Source organism: Chelon labrosus (genome assembly GCF_963514085.1).
Source record: "Chelon labrosus genome assembly, chromosome: 7".
In the NCBI taxonomy this organism is placed as follows: domain Eukaryota; kingdom Metazoa; phylum Chordata; class Actinopteri; order Mugiliformes; family Mugilidae; genus Chelon; species Chelon labrosus.
This window is the reverse complement of record NC_140343.1, coordinates 2,979,503-3,000,677: the sequence shown is the minus strand read 5'-3', so window position 1 is coordinate 3,000,677 and position 21,175 is coordinate 2,979,503. Positions and strand designations below refer to the sequence as shown.

The 21,175-nt window shown below is 46.8% G+C and overlaps 1 protein-coding gene across 1 annotated transcript; it reads left to right on the top strand.

Annotated features, from left to right (window-relative positions):
• The first annotated feature begins 1,833 nt into the window (after window positions 1-1,833).
• LOC311490580 (PH domain leucine-rich repeat-containing protein phosphatase 1-like) lies at window positions 1,834-21,115 on the top strand. Its single transcript, XM_084548147.1, has 17 exons — window positions 1,834-3,843; window positions 7,990-8,186; window positions 9,843-9,968; window positions 10,523-10,671; window positions 12,639-12,785; window positions 13,867-14,094; window positions 14,330-14,532; window positions 14,610-14,670; window positions 14,766-14,861; window positions 16,457-16,612; window positions 16,707-16,907; window positions 17,277-17,439; window positions 17,846-17,976; window positions 18,071-18,187; window positions 18,271-18,465; window positions 18,566-18,803; window positions 18,906-21,115. Exons 1-17 carry the CDS (start codon window positions 2,271-2,273, stop codon window positions 20,043-20,045), a joined length of 5,121 nt encoding a protein of 1,706 aa, XP_084404273.1. The 5' UTR covers window positions 1,834-2,270; the 3' UTR covers window positions 20,046-21,115.
• The last annotated feature ends 60 nt before the right edge of the window (window positions 21,116-21,175 follow it).

Below are 21,175 nucleotides of genomic sequence, written 5' to 3'. Positions count from 1 at the left end.
TCCTAAAACAAAGAGGCTTTTGAGACTTAATGCAAGATTAAATGGCCTCTTAAGGTGGACTGGCTCCCAGAGAAAACATGTCTCCAGGGGTTTAGTGTCTTAATGTGTCAGTAGGCTAATCTCTGCAAAATTTCCCCCCTGCTAATCCCCTTTGAGATTTACCACCCATCACATGTTTCTTTCTTAATCTGGATCCATTAACATTCGAGGAAAGAGAAACGTCCAGCAGAGAGCAGGTTGAGACCAGTTTAGCATGTTAAGAGACAGCAGGAAAAAAAAAAGGGACTTACCTTGGCCTTCAGACTCACAGCACTGAGTGAAAGTCAGTGTGTGACTGGTGTGGAGGGCGAGGTGGAGACTTGACAGGAGGTGGGAGGAGGGAGGAAGAGAGAGTGGGAGCATGATAAATGATACTGTTACAGCACTGCTTGCACTTTGCCCTCTGTTGGGCTGCAGGGTGACAGCAGTCCACTCCTGTTTGCGTAGAAGACAGCGATGACAATCCAACACTGGAAAACATGAACACAAACAGGAGCTGATCACACCGGTCTCTATGTTATCTGGGCTCCAGGGTAATTAAATTAAAAGGCGAGAATACCCAAACTGATCTTTTTTTTTATCTCAGGTGTACTAAATCATAGCTTAGAAATAATTCATTAGATTATTGTGCAAATGACTGTATTCACGTAGAAATCTGAAGCAACTGATTTTCCAACATGCACACAAAGTTGTTATTTATAGATTAACCTGTACGTTTCCCTGGAGCAGCATTCTAAAAGAAGGTCCTGTGATGGTATATGAGGTTCCTATTAAACAATTAAACTTAATTTCATATAAAATAAGATAATGCTTTATTTATCCCACATGGTACGTGTTAAATAAATGATCAAGATGTTAAATAAGAATAATGAAAGCAAGTAAAATATCAATAAAATAAAATAAGAGACTTGTAAAATGTAAATAAAATTTAAAAAAACACAAAAATAACAACAATAACATATTACTGTAATTATTGTTAAAGCTAAATAATAAAATATAAAATAAAAGCAACAAAAAAACAAAAAGTAAAAAAAATTATAAAATTCGTGAAATTCTGATACGATATGTAATATAATAGCTTTCAATAAAACTGTGAAATATAAGTTTTAAAAAATATATTTTTTATTTGTTATGATCCAGTTACAGAAATGGCTGGTTGCCATGGCAATACCGCCTGTATTCCGCTAGGTGGCACCAGAGGACGAGTTACCGTGCTTACCGACTAAATATAAATGTACTGAATTTAAACATTGATAAACTTATTACTTAATTAATTTTATATATTAATGGTGATAGTTTACAAGTCACTAACACGGGAAACTTTCACTCTTACCGGACGAACTTATTCTAGAAGGAGAAATAACCCAGGCACGTAGCTGCAGCGTGTGTTGCCTTCTAGGCTCAGTAAAGCTCGTAGAATCCAGTCGTTTGAGGGTAAAGGATTATAAAGAGGGATTTTATCCGTCTTAAATACAATGACACATCCAAACAAACAACAATACACGGCCTAACAAATAATATGTGAGCTGAACTTAGCATGTTTTTAAAACTAAAAACGAAACAACTATTTCGCTTACTTTTATGTCTATTAGCTAGTAATATCAAAGCTGCAACATACACTAAAAAAAAAAGACGTTTTCTAAAGTCAGAGAATACAACTTGAGGTTGTGATTCGAAGCTTTTACTGTCAGCTCTTCTTCTTCACCTCAAACAAACACTGAAAGGCTTGGTACTTTCCTGTTTATTTTGATCACGCCCTAGGCTTTGTACAACCTGTCATGTGCTCACATGACTTAGTAATTCCGAGCATTGTGACAGCACGTGAACGTGTCATAATTCATATCCAATGAGACCCCGCCCTGTCCACGGTGTACCGTTGTGACCGTCACTCTCTTCGGGCTGTGTACAGTAGCAGTCGCGCCTTCTCGCGTTAGCTTCCATGGCGACCAGCTGGAAATGAAGCGTTTTCTCCTCTCGACCAGCCGGTTAGCTCCCGGTAGAGAGCTAACGGGCGTCTTATGAGATGGGATGATGTAGCGGAGTAACTCTTGGGACGAACTGCGCAGTACCGTAGCATGCTAGGCTAACGCGGAGCCGCACTTTATTCGCCCGGAGAAACTAGCCAGTTGAGTGGTAGAGCGAGCTAACGGCTCGAAGCTAACTCGGGCTAGCATTCACCTGCGGGGCTGTTCCTGCTAACACAACTGGCGCCGCCGTCGCTAGCTAACAGGATGGAAAGTGTGAGGGAAACCGAGCCCGGGCCGCTTTCAACTTCGCCAACACCGCAGGGGTTACTGGACTCGAGCGGCGACAGCAACTCCCCGAAGCCGAGCGGATTATCGCCGCTGTCCGCTGGGAAGAGACCGTCCATCGGGGAGGATGAGGGCGGCGGCGCAGAAGCGAAACTCTTCGGGAAGGGACTCGCGGCCACCTCCCTTCTCCAGATTGCGATCAGGAACGGGATCTATCAAAACCAAGTTGCCAACGCAATCGGCGGAGCGGCCAAGAACATGAACATGCCCGCCGCGAAAACAGCCAACATTTACAGCCTGACATCGGCCAGCAGCACCACTTCGGTCAACTCTTTGCTGAGCAGGAGGCGGCACAGGCACAAGAGGAATCTGTCCCTGGGGGCTCCGCCGAGCACCAGCCCGGCCGGGGCGTCCTCCGCTGAGGCGGCCGGCCCCGCTCCTTCTGCCTCGCCGCTGAGCACCCTCAGCCTGGACAGGAAGACGTTTCTGAGGCAGAAGCAGTCCAAGCAGCTCCAGGCCTCGGATAAAACATGGGTGAGATCGGATCTTCGACGCGGCTGCATTCACGTCCACGACTGGCTCACGCCCTCCTACCCGCGACCAGTGCTGTGCACCGTGGACACCACCGCCGAGGAGGTGGCCAGTAAGCTGGAGGGCAGTAAAGCCGGGGCTGTGTTGAGAATTAACTGCAAACCTGCTGCTTTAGTTGACTTAAATGATGTTTGTAAAGACACAAATGGACACAGTGATGACAGCAGAAGTGACAAAACAGAGGAGAGTGACACAAAACAGTGTTATCCAGACATTAAACTGCCTTCTAACTTTCTGCATGACGACAAAACTGCAAGTAACTCCTCATCTGAGCTCTATCTGAATGACATTGGCGTGGATATAAGCCTGAGCGCCTCTGACTGTTACGGAGTCTACTCGGGCTCAGACATGGAGAGCAGCACCTGTGAGGACTTCAGCCCAGGTGGACCCCGGAGCACAGAGCACCAGGACTCCCTCAGTGACGGGCAGGGTTTGGGCACCGACTCCTCCGTGTTGAGCCCAAACTGTGACAGCGCCGCAGAGGAGCCCGACCCGTTTGAGAGCTCCTCGGATGAGGTCGACCTCGCCTCCTCCCCGACACATTCAGCATCTGCTGCAGACCAGCAATCCGAGCCGCCGCCTCCCACCGACACCTCTTCCACCACAAAACCAGACAGCGAAGCCGGGGCCGGCGACAACGCAGACACCCCCAGATTAATCAAACCTGCCTCCAAGTGCTCCAGCAGCTCTCAGACTCGGCCCCTGACCAGCCAAGCATCTGCCCAGCCTGACCCGGAGGTCCCAGGGGGGTGCGCAGGATGGTCCGAGCCCATCAATACCAATCCGACCCCAGCCCTCTACATCCAGCTGCACGGTGGAGCGGTGCGGCGGCTGGGAGATGATGAAAAGCCTCTGCAGATCTTAAACGAGTACCTCACTAATCTTGGGTTTGAGGATGCGTGGAGGGTGCAGGAGGAGGGGATGAATCCAGAAATTGGCTGCCTTATCCGCTTCTACTTTGGTGAGTATATTCAGTCAGAAAGGAAAAGCTTTAAGTGAGTCTTTCTTAATGAAATCTTGTGTTGTTTATCTGTGGGAGAGCCCTGAGCCGCTGCAGGCCACTCTAGCTGTGCTTAGCCGGTCTCCGCTTTGTTCACCCGTTCTCAGTGTACCATGAGGGCCGTCATTGTGTTTGGTCAATCGCACTGTTTAAACGAGCGTATTCAGTTGTCCCGGCCGGCACAATACCTCGTGTTATTCCCACCTCCAGCCCCACCACAGGCCGACACATCTGGAGGTCACAGGTGCCCTCTCAGCCCAAAACCCAGAGGTGTCACAGGTTCAGCTTCTCTTCTTGTTCTGCTGTTGTTGCAGATGTTGTTGTTGTTGTTTTTGATAAAGATCGTGTTTTGCAGACAGCCAGGGTAAGAGGATGGAAAAACAGCCATGATCTCTTATGGGATTAGCTTTGTTTTTGACCTTGTTTTGTTTTTTTAAACCATAAGCTAAGACGGTGGTGGTGGTGGGGGGTAAAGAATCGTGGTGGGGCAGGAATGTGTGCTAAAATTATCATTATTTAACTCCTGTCTTTACTTTTTTTTATTTTCTTTTAATTTATATGACATGGAATAGATCACAGCACGAACTCATAACCTGAAACAAGAAAGAAAAAATGGATATATAGATTTTGCTGTACGCATGAGCTCAGTGTCTTTGTGGAGAACAGATCTCCTCCAAACTTTTAGTTCTCTTGTTGATGCAAAAAGATTTTCTTTCGAGGATTTCCCTGTATTTTGGTGCATTAGGTCGTCCACATCCTGCTTTTGAGAAGCAACCCCACAACATGGGGTCACGCTTCACAGAGTCGCAGTGACGTGCAACACTGATCGGCATCGGGGCCGATCCAGGCGTTTTTTTAAAAAAGATTGGCTCGGTGTCGGTCTTGCTCCAAGACTGATCTTTTGCATTGTGTTGTTTATCTGTGAGATCATCTTCTTCTGTTTTAGTAAGGGTGGCCAAAAAAACGTGTCGGTTATGTGGAAGAACTTTACTCTAAAAGATGATGTCAGACAGCTATTCATATTCAATTATGCATTAAATACTGACAACTTGATTCATCACCATTAAAAAAAAACAAAAAACAAAAAAGGAAGGAATACGCCCAGTCCACTCGGGCAAAGGCTGCACCCAATCCACCAGAACATTTCTGGAGTAGAGAACACAAGGTACCAGCTACCCTCTCCACACTACATTAACTCTGACAGAAAGATTTGTTGGACTGAATCCAGTCGACTCTAGGAGAAGACAAGGAAAGACTTTAGGAAGCTACAGGGGACAAACTTTAGTCTTTTAAATCAGATCAGGACTCAAATCTGTCCATACTGAATGTTAAAAGATCAGTATGCATTATTAGACCAAAGAACTTTCTTCTAGTTGTCCTTGGAGTCTTCCTCATGACTTTGACCAAACTCTAGCTGAGATTTGAATTCCTCTCTAGTACTCTTCTATAGAGGAAGAAGAGAAGAATGAAAAAACGTCCCCCGTTACACTGAAAATATTCCTGGTTAAATTCCCCCCTGCCTTCCCCTCTATCCTCCACTGTCGGCTCCCACAGTAACGTGACACAGGAACAAAGCGTGGCGTCGAGTTATGCGGCTGAAAGCAGGGGCCCTTCCAGATCCTGCAGACAAACATGCAGCCATGAAACCAACACTGAGAGGCTGGAATGTGTGACTGGCACGAAGAGGAGCGGCGGGATGACAGCCAGTTATCGCCGCTCATTGCCGAGCGATTTATATCCCTTTTCCAGTGGATATTTAAAAAAAAAAAAAAAAAAAAAGTTTTAGTGCCCACACCTCCCACCACATACATGCGCCTCAGAATGTTTGTTAATATTGACGTTCGGGAGTCGAGCCAGAGGCGTTTGACTCAGCAGAAACCTCGTCTGCAAAATGCACGTTGCCTCACAGACTCGCAGTGTGCTGACGCCGAGACAAAAAGTGACCTTCGTAGGAACTCGGATTTCACCTCCTCAGTTGATTCGGATCTCTCTGAGACGGTCTGCAGGCTCCTCTTCAGCCTGCAGCACCCAGAGGTCACTGCGTTACTCCGCAAGGTCGAATCCTCGCCCGGTGAACTTGTGTCGGGACTATATATAAATACTCGCAGGATGCAAACTCGGATTTCTTGTTCCGTCCGAGCTGCTGTACGGCCCAGAACACAATGGTTCAAGTCACGAAGCTGCTGCTGATGAGAGAGGTGCATTTAGGGACACTCGGGCTTTTTCAGTCGTAAGCCTGAGCGGGGCGACTATCAGCCGCTCGACGAGAGACAGGATGTTCCCTGTTCAGAGCACTAGACGGAAGGAAAGGGCATGTATGTCTGTGTATGTTAACATAACACATGTCGCCTGCACCGCCCAAGACACACAATACAAAATCTCATTTTTGTTTAGTTTAAACCGGGGCGTGTTTGACATCAGTTCTACTTTTAAACATAAATCAGTTTGGAGTTCTTACTGTGGGAAATATTTAACGAGCAATTGCGCTATTTCTCTATATTTTGTAGATGTTTCTTACTTGATTCATTGAGAAAATAATCAGCTGACTAACTGAACATGATCATAAGCTTTGTGTATTTATTTTGATCAGAGAAACCAGATGATTTAATTGTATTTTAACCGTCTGATCTCGGTTTAATATAAAAGTTTCATCAGATACTTTTCTTGATTTGCTCTCACCGTGCGTGTCTGCAGCCGTATTAGTAGAAATCAGATCCTAAAAACAGTCCTCTTTGCAGATTTTCTTTTTTCAGACACATGCGTGAGTGATGTGTGATAAATAAATCATACTTTCGTCACCGTCGAACTACGAACGTGTGCGGGAAATGCAAAACAGAGGCCCGCATGAGAACGCGATGAGAAAAATGCTTTTATTTATAGACGCTGTACTGTCTCGCGGAGGAAGCGAACATTTGACATATTAGACACACACCGCATCTAAAAGTAGTGGCCATCTGCAATGTTTTCCCTCGTTCAAAGCAAAAACGTTCAAGTCCATTGTTGTGCCGGGAAAGAATTCCTGCCCCGAGTTGTAGTTCTCTTGCAAAGCGAATCAAATATCAAATTATCCTCTGGGATTTTTTTTGTTGCATTCATTTTACCCTCATCTTTGGTCCCGTCTGTTCACTTGGAGAGTCCCTCAGGCCTCGTGTAACATTGAGCAATCATCGACAAGCAACCTTGGACATTTGGACGAAGCTGGACCAGGGTATCTTTACTTTGAATTCATTCATCAGTTAGCAGAATCAGAGAAGTGTTTGTTTTTGTATAGATTTATTTTAAGGCGTTATCGCACAGAGACGGTGACGTTAGACAATCAACTGGGACACGTGGGTCAGCTGAGAACAACAGAAAATTAATCAGCCACTTTTAAATTCTTATTTCAGCTTATTAGATATGAAGATTATGTCGTCATTTGCGGTAGTATGTTTAAAACCCTGCTGCTCAGAAGAATATTTAGAATATTGTGGTTCAGTGTTTTCTTACAGTTTAGAGGAAGTTTGTTGGAGAAAATATTCTGTAAATCTATAGATATAGAATAAAATGATCAGATGCTTTGTGACTCTGAATCAGGAGTTGGTCTGGACCGTTAATACCCAAGTGATGTTGTGTGTGCGTCGCTGGACGAGGAAGCAGGACGAGGATCTACAGTAGGCACTGCTGTTGTAAGACATTACATAACAAGCTAATCTGATTTCAGGCCTCTCTGTGGCTCAGACTCCTCATGTGTCTCCCTTTTCTTTTGTTCCCAGCTCTGAGCGATCAGACAGTTTTATTAGAGAACATTTACAGCGGGTTAAAGTCGCAGGGGAATGCAGGAACGGACAGAAACACCAGGAATGTTTCCAGCAGCTGAACCGCGGCTGGTGTTTGTGTCAGCGACGGGTTAATGTAACAAATGACGCCTGAGCGGCCGTTCACTCTGGGAGCCCACGGGCCATTAGCCACAATTCACTTACATAACCACGCAGCTCTCACTTTCTGAAACAGAAACCCATTGACAGAGAGTTGATTCACAAATTCCCACAGAGCTAAAAATAAAACTCCCTGTTGTCCGAACTGTCTCTTTTACTGCCACGTAACACGCTCGTCTCCTCCTCTCTGCAGGTAAGCCTCGCAGCGTGGGCGGCTCTGAGCGCGTGCAGCTCTCTGGCGTGTTCAACGTGCGCAAAGGGAAGCTGGCGCTGCCCGTGAACCGCTGGTCCAAGCGCCAGGTCACCCTGAGCGGGACCTGCCTCATCGTGTCGTCGGTGAAACACGCCCACACCGGCAAGATGCACATCCTCCCTCTCATCGGAGGAAAGGTACACAGAGAGATGTTTTCATGTCTTTAACATGCCGGTGCAGATCTGTATCTGTTTATCAGGGACATAAATCCTCTTTGTGGTTTGGAGCAGCGGTTAAAAACAGTTTTGTTTTTTTTGTTCTCTCGCTGCACCAGGATGTGTTCTCACCCCCAGATTACATATTCCCTGTTTCCCTGTTTCCATGCCCATCATGAGGCTTATCCCAGCTTTGGTCATATTCAGGATGTGTGCTACAAATAATAATAATTTGTCCAATTGATCGATATGTCAAGTATTTCCTGAACAGTTGATTAATCCTTTAGTGAAACTTTCATTTAAACATAATCATAAGAACTTACATTTGATGTGATCCATCTATAAATGAAGAACAAACTTCAAACTAACTTTTACACTGTGATACTTTACTCCAATGACTTGTGCTGAAATGCAGCTGCGTTACTGAGCCTCTAAATTAACTGATCCTCTCGGTTGGAGTGTAACGTTAATGGAAGTCTCTCTATGTGCAGAAAAAAAAAGGTTTACAACTTGTGAATGCACTGGAAAGCAGCACTGCCATGCTAGCCGTTAGCATCATCATTAGCATCTACTCTAGAGAGTCTTTGCTGAGTCCTTGTCTGGAACAGAGCAGATGAGGGCACGACGACGACGACTCTGGATGGATGGATACCACCTTAATGTTTGCACGGAACAAAGAGAAAGCAGGTTATTCTTGCTGACATGATAAATACTCGTATATTAACGATTACTGCAGTGTTTGTTGGCTCAGAGCCACCTGTCTTGCTTGGATATTTGACACGAAGGGATGTTTATTATTCTACTGTGACTTCACTTTTTCCACTGTGAGGAAAATGTCAACCTAAACATGTTGTGGTAATAAGGGTACAGTTATTTCCACAGACGTGTTTAGGTTGACATTTCACTTTTACTCGTTAAAAGCCGCATCTAGTTTCTTCGTCGTTGCAGAGGTCAGACGCTTTCATTTGTGTTTCTGTTCCGTCACCTGTCTGAATCTGTGCAGGTGTAAGATGTGAACATGCAGCAGTGTCTTTGTCTCCTCCAGGACTGGCTTAAGAGCTTAAAGAAGCTCTTTACATGCGCAAACACAAAAACACGACACTTTAAATAAAAGTCACTGTCGTTGTTAAGAAGCTCGTCCATCTTCCTGGTGAAGCTGTTTGAACCGATCCGGTTGTTTACACTATCTGAGTAACTTCTCGTGTTTCACTTTCACCACGGAAGTCCAGTCTGAATGTATTTGTATAATTTTATGATAATGTAGTCCATTCTGCCCACACCTTTTGCTTGAGGCGTCTCCTCAGGATAATTATGCATTAAAACACTTCGGTTTGAATAATTATTCTGTGTTTGGTAACATTTTCGTTTAGAACTTGCTGTACTCTCACCCCTCTACAGGAAGGTCTCTAAGGGGCCAAATTTTGTTTTTTGAAAACTTCTATATTTCAGACTTTATGAACATTTAAAGGCCGTTTACCCAGTCTGATTCGCAGAACGCATCTTAACACAATTAAAACACAATTTGCCATGATCCATAAGTGACATGACCAGATGGAGACCAGAAACAACCTCAGACGCCAGCCACACCACACCTGAACTCTCTGTCATTAGATTCAGTGCTTGTGTTTCTTGCTGCAGGTGGAGGAGGTGAAGCGGCACAGTCACTGCCTGGCGTTCAGCTCGGCCGGTCCTCAGAGTCAGACCTACTACATCAGCTACGACTCGTACACGGAGCACCTCCGCTGGCACAGGACGGCCTCAAAGGTACAAACTGAACAGTCTTACTGGAATCAAAGATAAATTCACAGTTTTTAAGTCTGCCAGTGTTTGATCTGAAGCTCTGTGGCCTCGCCATCTTGGCAACTTGGCAGTGCCTGACTCGTCCTAACTCCCAGACAAACAGCCACAAACAGCCACACCCTTAGTTTTGCATAACATTTAGCCCTGACATAGTTTAAACGAGTGTGTTATATAAAAATTCACCTCTGTACAGTTGTCATAAATGGAGAAATTATCCAGAGACCAAAACCAGGCTGTAAACATGTTTATATCTGCTGTAAAGTTGGACATTTAAACACAGAGGAGGGATTAAATGGGATTTACTTCTGGAGCCTGTCCCAAGTGGACATTAGAGGAACTGCAGTTTCTGGTTTCATCCACAGAATTTGCTGCTTTGCTTAAACAGTTATTCAAATAGTATACTGGCACCTGAGTCTTATTTTGAGACAGACTGTCCTTTAAGGTAAGATTAATGTGTCGTTGTGTGGTTCCTCATCATGCCGTCCCGTCCCATCCCTCCCTTTCTCCCTGTTTGTCAGATTGCCTCACAGAGGGTGAACTCGGTCGACCTGTCGTGCTGCAGCCTGGAGGAGCTGCCCGCTCAGCTGTTTTACAGCCAGGACCTTTCCCACCTCAACCTCAAAAACAACTTCATGTCCCCGCACAAAGGCGTTCCAGCACTCACCAGGTGGGTTTCACACACACGTCACACTCAGCGTCGGCCAGCATGATGCGTGTTTAGTGACACAGCAGCAGCAGGAGATGTTGTCTCCTGGATGTGGAACGTCCCTGGTGGTTTTGACTGTCTCATATGGTCTAAAGAGGAAGCAGCTTTGATCAAATTATAGCTGATGTGTGAGTGGTTGTGTGGTTTAGATGATTAAAAGCGAGCTGACCTCTGGGGCAGAGGGCTTCTTCGTGTTTTCCAGGCCGTGCTCTCAAATTAGTCCCTGATGTCACAGTCTTAGGAGCCTAACAAAAATCTTTTTCTGTCTTTCTCTCTGTCCACACGGAGCTGTCATTTATCAAACCAAAAGACTGGACTTTGTCAGAGTGCAGAATAAATGTAGCAGCCGGCCGCTGGCTGTGGTCTTTGTGGTGTGTTTAAGTGCAGCTCTTGGGTCCAGACACAGGAGGCGTGAGTTGATGTCATAGTTGGCCTTCGCTGCCGGTTTAACGTCTCCCCACATTTACGGGACATTCAAACTACCGGTTAAAAACCAACAGTGATTTTCTAGTGGAAGCTGGAGATATGAATCTGCCAGTGTCTGAACCGTGTGGCTCTGTGACAGGCATGATCCTCCGCACATGTCAACGAAGACTGGAGTAACCCGCTGATAAGGATGTTCTGATCGGTAGTGGGGCGGATCGGTTCTGGGCTTTAGCCAAGCCTTATTTATTTTAGGTCTGCCATGAACCAAAACCGCGTCCATGTAGCTTCAAAACGTCCTCTTCCTTTTCTTGCGTCAAAACTGAAAAAGACCACATCTTCTATTTCTTCTGCTTTAGTGGTGGTTGGCAGGCGTCAGAGCTGGCACAAATCTAAGATGAAGAGGAACCAAAATCATGTGACTAAACAAGTCTGCTGTGTGGACAAACTTTACTCTGGAAAATGAAGTGTCAGACAGAAATTCCGCAATGTGGATGTTTGATGACGGGTAGTAGGAGATACTTAATGCTGCCAACTTAATTCACCAACTAAAAAAAGTGCAATATGTCAAATCCACTCAGTCAAAGGCTGCATCCAAACAACAACAACAAACACTGAACGTTTAAAAGAAAAGTCAAGGAGAACAATCTTCCAGAGAGGATTAGGGAGTTTATGGCAGCGTTGGATGAGCAGAACATTTCAGGAGTAGAGAACACAAGGTACCAGCTACCCTCTCCACACTACATTAACTTTGACAGAAAGATTTATTGGACTGAATCCAGTCGTCTCCAGGAGAACACAAGGTACCGATACTGGATATAAATAGATCGGTATCGGATCGGTATCCGGTGTCCCTTCCCGCCGACAATGTAGCCATGTTTGGTCATTTCCTAACATCTCTGGTGGTGTGAACACAGCGTTGCAGTGTGTTTTAACAGCTGTCCGACCCAGTTCAAAAATGTCCTTGACCCCAATCACAGCTCACGTTTTCTCGCCAACGCCAGACGTGTCTCCGGACTGGACCTCTGCGTCTCAACGTGTTTTCTTCTTAAAGTTTGAGCTGAATGGGACATCACGCGGAGGCCTGATTTAAACGTATCTCTGTACAGTATGCTGTGTTTATGCTGCCATTGTTCCTGCGTAAACACACCCCTGCTTCCCAGGCAGCGTTAAAGGAATGTGACTCTCCCTCGGAAGGACGTCGGCCCGGCTCAGCCTTTAGCGCTGACCCCTCTCTGAACTGGATTAGAGTCTGTTCACACACAAGAGCTCCCACCTGACGCACATGTTGAATTATTATGCTGTTACTCAGCTTTCAGTTATATTCTGCTGCTTCCTGGCTTGTTTGAGAGCTTCTCTGCTAATTTACATTATTTATCAGTCAGGTGATACTTAGCTAAGAAACTTGTTCAGTGTTATTTTTGGTAAAAGGCCAGAGTCTGATTATAGCTCAGAGCTTAATATCTCTGTCTACCCTTTTTTCCCGTCTCTCTCTTTCTCTTCAGGTTTTATAAACTGAGAAGTCTCAGTCTGTCCAACAACGCTCTGTCCGAGTTTCCCCTGGCCTTGTGCGACATCACCTCTCTCACAGAGTTGAACCTGTCTGGAAACCGCCTCTCCTCTCTGCCCGCAGAAGTCGGAACTATGCACAAGTAAGTGTGCTGGAAGAAGGCGGTGTTGTTGAAGATGATAATAAAGATGATAATTTAAACGTGTCCTCACTGACCTGTCCTCTGCTGACAGAGACGTCAGTCAGGATTCTTGTCAGTGCAGATTAATCCCTCTCTGTATTAAATGAACAACTGGCCGGGCACCAGACTTCTGTCCTGACGATGCAGAGGTTTTGTCCCGGTGATCACAGCGCAGAGTCATGCTGACGGGAAACCTGGCGTCAAATTCTCAGTCACGCTGCAGGCTCTTAACACAGTTATTTTTTTTTTTTTAAAGATTCAATCCTTTAAGGTATTTCAGATACTTTTAAACTCACTGCAGAGTTCATCAGACACCTGGAACAAAATGGTTTTGGCATCGACTTGGTGCTGAAAGTGTCGGATCTTGTGACATTGCTATGTGAGGCAAGACACACGAACCTTCACTGCTGCATCCATCACTTTAAGGATGAGATAACCACAACCCTTCACATGAGGTGGGGGCTCATCTTAACAGGGGTGTCAAACATACAGAGGGTCTAATCTGGCCCTCAGCGTGAACTTAAAAAGACTTTAACTGAAATATTTCAATGAAAGAAACGGCTGTTCTTAATTTGTTTTAATTAACACGTGTAAACATTTTCATAATGTTCTTGTTCTTCTTCAGAGCACTAAAACAAAGGGAAACATTTGGAGTTTTTGTTATTTATAGGTTATTATGTTATTATGTCACTGGTCGGGCCCATTTGAGATCAAACTTGGCTGTACGTGGCCCCCTTTGACACCCCTGCACTAGTTGAGAGCCTTCTGGATTGAAGGCTGCATACGTGGCTAGATTTGGTTCTCCTGAGTGTGGACAGTGATAAATTAATTAGTGTCTCACGTTCTAAAAATATTTTTACATTAGCTCTCTGTTGATTTTCATTAGAGTCTCTGCAGAAACAAGGCCACCAGCCACTGTTCCCCTTTTTTAAATTTGGTTCAGTGGTCCTCAGGGTCTTGAGTCATTGTCATGAGTGACGAGAAACTTCAGCTTTAGACTTCTTGTTAAATTTGTCCCCCTTGTTTGTCTTCCTCCCCCCAGCCTGCAGACTCTCCTCCTGGACGGTAACTTCCTGAGTTCGCTGCCTGCGGAGCTGGGCTCTCTGGAGGCTCTGACCTACCTCGGCTTGTCCTTCAACTGCTTCAGCTGCGTCCCTCCCGTCCTGGAGAAACTCCGAGGCATGGAGAGGCTCTGTCTGGCAGGGAACCAGCTCTCTGTCCTGGATATGGCCGGACTGCAGTGGCTGCCTGCTCGCTACATAGACCTCAGGTAAGAATATCCTCACAGTCCCCAGACAGAGAACTGGAACGAAGCTCATCGGAAATCTGACACTTCCCAAGATGCTGCAGGAACAACATTCTCCACATTTCTGTTACTGCTTTGTGCCCAGTGAATTTGGGAATCTTAACAGTAAATGATTAGATGGATGGATGGATGGATAAATGTTTTTTTTTTAATGTTTTCATTAACAGTTTTATCCGTCTTTCTACCTTCTTGCACGCAGGCTGAACCGGCTTGAAAAGGTGACGCTGGCCGATGCAGAGCAGCTGGTCCACATCGTCCATCTGGACCTCAGAGACACTGGTCTACAGGAGCTGGACGTCACGTCTCTCAGTAAGCTGGAGCTCCTCCGCTGTGACAGAAACTCCCTCTCCCTCCTTAGAGTCAGCGGCCACGCCCTCAAGAGCCTGCACGCTGCGCACAACGGTACAAACAGCGACTGTAGAGACGTTAAACTGGAGAATGCTAGACAGTTTTACTTATATACATGTTTATGTTTGTAGAGCTGAAGCAGCTGGAGGTGCAGCCGGTGCCAGAGAGTCTCACTGTTCTGGATCTGTCCTGGTACGAAGACTGCAAACTCTTCACTGTCCCATTTAAGAGCAGATTGTGTCCTTGTTTCCTGAGCTCGGTGCTGACTGTGTTTGTTTTATTTGAAGGAACAAGCTGGGATGTGTCCCAGACTGGGTGTGTGAGAGCAGCAGACTGGAGGTGCTGGACATCAACCACAACTGTGTCGCAGAGCTGCCCTTACGGTGAGCGTCAGACAGACACAGACGTTTAAAAAAGACCCTCAGGCTGGCACCCAGCACGTACTGATGGCAAAATAAACACAGCTGTCTGCCAGGAAGGCTGAACTCCTCCCCAGGTTTACTGCAACACAGGTCGACGTTGACATATTCAGTTTATTACAGAGAAGATTCCTCCACACATTAAAGTTCTTTCTGGCGGCTGGCAGCTATTTAACATTCTCAGACGTATTAGCAGCTTTGAACATAAAAAGTAACCCAAAGGTAAAGATTAAATGCAATCTAAAAAGCAGGCAACAGAAATCACTCCTGAGCTGTACTTTATTACCGTCTACAGCCCTCTCCGGTCCTCATGCACGTCTGGCAGGTGTGGTATTTCTGTTACTGAGTTAAAGGCGTCAAATAAAACAGGAGACACGATGATCTGATGTTGCACAGACCTCAGGTGCCAAATATCACACCAACGCGCAGCTGTTTTATAAAACATGCCGTCTGAATGAAGCCGTAACCGCCTTTAACAAACATAATAACGTCCTGAAAGCTTAATGAGGCTTAATATGGATCGAAACTGTTTAAAAACAGATTAAAACACTGAACACGATTCAATTACTTTTGAGAACATGCACGGTGAGCAGTTAGTGGGATGTTCTCCCACACGACACGAGTGCTTAACGCTACAGATGTTATTCTCTCCTCTAAGGCTTTTTAGAGGGAAGTGTTCTGCTTGGGTGAAGCTGATGATGCAGATTCACAGTTTTAAGATGAGATTAAGTTTATTAATCCCACATGGAGACATTTGCCTTGTTACTGCTTCAGAATGTTGATGAAGGAACGTACCAGACCTTTTTAAATGAAGGATAATACCCTCTGCAAGTAGCTTCAGCAACACACCTGCAACAATAAATTGCTAGTGTCAGTCTGTAAACAGCATCGATGTGTCGGCTAGAGACCATGAATGTCAATGAAATTCAGAGTTGCAGCGTTGATAGGAGGAAAAAACACTTTGGTGGCCAAGTTGAACTAATCTCAAACTTCAGGCAACAACCAATGGGAGTGTCTGATGCAGCTGATTAACATAAGACGCAAACACAACAGTTCCCCAAACGCAACTTTGGTTCCTACCACAGAACTCACCATGCTGAGAGCGAGCTGGGAGCGTCACTTGAACCCAGATGGAGCGTTGACGACAAGAAGAGCTGCCAATATTTTACTGCATGTTTCACTCTGAAACATTTCTGGTGGTAAATAACAGAGAAGGTAACCTAGGCAACCAGAGCCTGAAACGTCCACTAGACACCAACTGTCGGCTACAGAGAGATGGAGGTCCTGCACTTAACAGACGGCTTTAATGTGGAATCAAATCCATGACAACAGACTCTGTGTCCAGCTGCAGATTACATAAAGCACAAATATAACTCCATCTCAAGTCTGAGCACCTGTCTTCTCTGAGCCCATCATGATTTAAACACACCAGGTGAACTACATGAACCTCAGTGGAGCACAGTGTGTTTGTTCTGCTGTTATTTGTCCTTATCAGGGTAAAACAGGGTTGACAGATTTATTTTACCCAGACTGAGGTAGTGGTGTTGTTTGTGTCGTAGGCTGCTGTCCAGCAGGAGCCTCAGAAAGCTGCTGGCAGGCTGGAACGACGTGTGTCGGCTGGCTGAGCGGCTGGAGAGGTCTCAGCTCGAAGTTCTGGACCTCCAACACAACCACGTGACGGAGCTCCCGCACAACCTGTTCATCAAAGCACAGAGGTTTGTTCTTTCCTCACATCTTTCTCTCCTCTTCTGTCCGTTAAGTTTATTTTTTTGTCTAAGTGCGTGTTCTCTGTTGGGGTTTCGATCACAGCCTGCGATACCTAAACGTGTCGGCCAACAAGCTGGAGAACCTCCCTGCGGGCGGCCCGTCAGAGGACGCCTCCAGCAGCCTGGAGGAGCTCTACGTGACCAACAACAGCCTGACAGACAAGTGCATTCCTCTCCTGACTGGGCACGGCCACCTCAGGGTGCTTCACCTCGCCTACAACCAGCTACAGACCTTCACTGCCAGGTGACATGCTGAACTCATTGGAAACAAGTAGTTCTAAGTAGGGATTTCCCCATCAAGCCAACCCCCAATAAAACGGAAGAAGAAGTCGTCACCTTCTCCATTGTTTAGTTTTTTGGCAGCTTTGACGCTAAGTAACAAAGAGGAAGAAGACATTTAGATGCTAGAGAGACGTGTTTTTGGTTTATAGCAGACATACAATGAATAACTACATGAGATCAGGCATGGCTGAAGCCTAGTACCTATCCTTGTTCTACACAAGGTTTAGTTTCTAAAGATGCTTTCGATTTCAAGAACTTTTCATCCAGAATCGAGATCAAGTCCCCAGCTCTGAGTCTGATGACTTTTGTTTTTTACCTCCACCTCCTGCAGTAAACTGGCCCGCCTGGAGCAGCTGGAGGAGCTGGACCTGAGCGGCAACAGACTGAGAGCTGTGCCCACCACCATCCTCAACTGCCAGCGCTTGCACACGCTGTCCGCCCACTCCAACTGTATCAACGCCTTCCCCGAGGTCCTCCAGCTGCCTGAGATTAAGGTTAGTCAGATACACAGAGGCATTTTTTTTCCCATCGTCACTCGTTCTTGCCCTGCAGAAATCTGCGTCATTCTGGTCTCCCTTTTATTTATTTTTTTTTTTATCTCTGTGTTCGTCTTTACTGGAACAAATCCTTTGTAATCTCTCAGCGACTCTCTAATCTCTGGCTTTCTCTAAACCCAAACTGTGCGATCGTGCATCAAACATGTCTGCTCTTGAAAAAATGCGGGTGGGAAATATCAGTTTTAAGATGGATGGGTGGGTTCAGCAGCAGTTCACAGGACACGTTGGTCTTTTCATCCAGCGTTGTAGAAACAATCCTGTCGCTGCTGTAAACGCTTTGCACGTGTCGTCATGAATGTGGTCAAACATTATAATCAGAGCCTTTTCTTTCCCTCCGTCTCAGTGTGTTGATCTGAGCTGCAACGAGCTGACCGAGGTGACTCTGCCGGAGACGCTTCCTCCAAAACTCCTGGAGCTCGACCTCACAGGAAATCCCCGACTTAACCTGGACCACAAGAGCTTGGAACTGCTGAAGTACGAGCCCTGAAACATAAACACAATGCAGCAGAAGCTTCCACATGGAAAAACAGACTGGGTGATCTAATGTTGCCTCTCCGTCTCTTTGCAGTAACATCCGATGTTTCAGGGTGGATCCGTCTCCTTCAGCCCCTTGTGTGAGCGAGAGCCACGGGGCCCCTGCAGTCTGGAGTCACAGCTACACGGAGGCCTCTGGAGTTAAAAACAAGTCAGTGAAATGTTTTACACGTCATCCAGGTGCTTTTATGAAAACATCCTCCTGTTCTTGGCTAATACCGTTGATCTTGTTAGGCTTTGTGTGGCGGCTCTGGCCATGGACAGCTTCTGCGGGATTCGTGAAGCTCTGTACGGAGTTTTTGACGGAGACAGGAACGTGGAGGTGCCTTACCTGCTGCAATGCACCATGGGAGACGTGCTAGCAGAGGAGCTCCACAGGGGCCAGAGGCAGGAGGACTACATGACCAACACTTTCCTCACCATGCAAAGGTAAACACACACCTGAAGCGGATTCTGGATTCACAGAGCTAACCACTGCAGGTCACCTCAGAGGTCGTACAGACTCCTCCTCAACGTGTTTGTGTTGCAGGAAACTGGGCACCGCCGGTCAGAGGATGGGCGGCTCCGCGGCTCTGTGTCACATCAGACACGACCCGGTGGCCCCCAGCGAGCACGGCGGCTGCTTCACTCTGACGGCCGCCAACGTCGGAAGGTGTCGGGCCGTCCTGTGTCGGGACGGCAAAGCTATGCAACTCTCCACCATCCACACCGTCAAAGAGGAGCCGGAGTACCAGAGGGTCCGACAGCACAACGCCATCATCACTGAGGTAACAGTTTATTGTTAATCTGTAAAATAAGTTAAGTTGATGATGTTCACTAATCTGAAATACTTTAGTTTAAATAATTAACCTTCTCTTCCTCCTCTGCAGGACAACAAGGTCAGCGGTGTCACCGACTCCACCAGAATTCTGGGTTACTCCTTCCTGTGTCCGTCTGTGACGCCTCGCCCGCACGTCTCCACGGTAACGCTCACCCCCCAGGACGAGTTCTTCCTCCTGGGCAGCCGGGGATTGTGGGACTTGCTGTCCCCCAGCGAGGCGGTCGAGGCGGTGAGGAACGTTCCCGACGCTCTGGCCGCCGCTAAGAAGCTGGTGACCCTGGCCCAGAGCTACGGCTGCTCCGACAGCCTCAGCGCCGTCGTGGTTCGGCTCAGCATCACGGAGGACTGCTGCTGTTTCTGCGAGCCGCCACCTCCGCCCCCCAGCCCCGGCCTCGGCTCTCACCCCTACTCGGGGAGCGGCGACGGCGGGATGCCGCTGCCGCCGGCCTCCTCTGGAACGGTGAGCGAGCTGAGCAGCGAGTTCAGCACGTCGGAGATGAGCAGCGAGGTGGGCTCCACGGCGTCCTCGGAGGAGCCGCCGCCGCAGACCGAGCCCCTCGCCTCCCACCTCAACGCTCTGGGGCGTGTCGGTGGTCGGAGGCCGGCCTGTGGGGGAGGGAGCTTCCAGAGACAGTTCTCAGGAGCTCTGTCCGACAACGGCCTGGACAGCGAGGACGAGGAACCCATCGCCGGCGTCTTCTCCAACGGCAGCCGCGTAGAGGTGGAGGCCGACGTCCACTGTCTGCACCGCCGCGACTGCACTCACACTCAGCCAAGCACAAACCACCCTCCCCCTGTCACTTTGCGTAATGAGCCTTTACATGCTGCCTTCACCTCCCCCTCTCCTTCCCCTGTCCCTCCCTCCTCTCCCTGCCTCAGCGGGGAGACTCGGTCGGGGACTCTCGGACGCAGGGGCCGAGCTAACGGCTCCGTGGCGTGCCAAGGAAGGAACCAGGACGTCATTGAGGAGGCAGGCGACGTCCCCATCAGGAAGCAAGGGGGGTACTTTAACGCTCCCGCCCAGCCGGACCCGGACGACCAACTCATCATCCCTCCAGAGCTGGAGGAGGAAGTCAGACAGATCATTCAGCAGCAGCAGCAGCAGCAGCAGCAGGAACAGATGCAGACACACAACCAGCAAACACAGAACTACCAGAAACCTGCAGACTATTTTGTCACTCCCCTCTAACAGCTGGACTCAGCCTCAGTGTCAGCCTCCATCATGCAGGACCTTTAGATTTTGCTTCAGGTCAACTCTGGAATCTGTTCTCTCCAAACCCTCAGAGTATTCTGAACGTGCTTCTGGACCACAGACTGTTTTCTTATGGTTTTTTGTTACATACTTTATTTTCTACTGTTAACTTGACGCCCCTCAAAACGCGATGCAATTTTTAGAACACTTCATGTTGATTTATTCTTCACGTTTAATTGATTTTACCATATCTTTAATTAGGAGAAGCACTTTGGCTGCTTTTTATTAGACCTCTGTGATTAACTGTACATCGAAAGGTACCACTCTGTTTCTGTGTCGTAGCTGACAGTTCCCCTGCTGGTTACAGTTGTCGGAGTTAGTAAAACTGTTTAAACTAACTCCTAGGAGTTTCATACTTTAAAGTGACCTAGTCACTGACGCGTACTAATGTTCTCTGAGAGAAAAAGATGATTATTTCTGAAGGCTGATGTTCCAGGTGAGTGTCGTCGGGGCGTGCAGAGGCCCAGAGTTTTGCTGCAGTGGTTTTACCAGCTCAATGAATGTTCTCAGAAAAGTGTTACAGACTTCTTGGCAACAGCGAACTGCACAAGAGAGCTACTTTTGCTATATAATAAAGTTTTCAGATAACCACACGTCGACTCCAACTTCTTGTTAGACTTTGTGCAGCCTGTCTAGATCACGATGATTACAACAATATACAACCCTGTTAGTGCGCAGATTTGGTTTGATGTTACAAGAATTTGAGATATAATTCCAAACTTTTACAAATGTTCCTGAAAAGTCTCATAAATCTCAGACGTACAAACTTGAACGCATAAAACTGGAAAAGCATCGAACTAAAATGGATTAAACCCTTAAATGTCGGAGCTTGTAAAGTGTAGGACCACAAGCAGCACAATCCTCACGTTGTCTTGTTTGTGCTGTTCTGATACAATCACTGCTTTGTGATCTGAAATGGTAAATTTAGAAATCGGTGTAATTACATCACTCTGAAGAATTCCTTTTGTTTGTAATTAAGTCGGAACGGTTACATCACTGCAGTGTCTCTCTGTGTGTGTGTGTGTGTGTGTGTGTGTGTGTGTGTGTGTGGTCCATTGTGTTACAGC

Coding starts and splice junctions, on each gene's coding strand:
- LOC311490580 (XM_084548147.1), top strand. CDS start 2,271: ATGGAAAGTGTGAGGGAAACCGAGCCCGGGCCGCTTTCAACTTCGCCA. Junction 14,671..14,765: donor ACTGTTCTGGATCTGTCCTG/GTACGAAGACTG, acceptor TTTTATTTGAAG/GAACAAGCTGGGATGTGTCC. Junction 18,188..18,270: donor GCCTCTGGAGTTAAAAACAA/GTCAGTGAAATG, acceptor TGATCTTGTTAG/GCTTTGTGTGGCGGCTCTGG.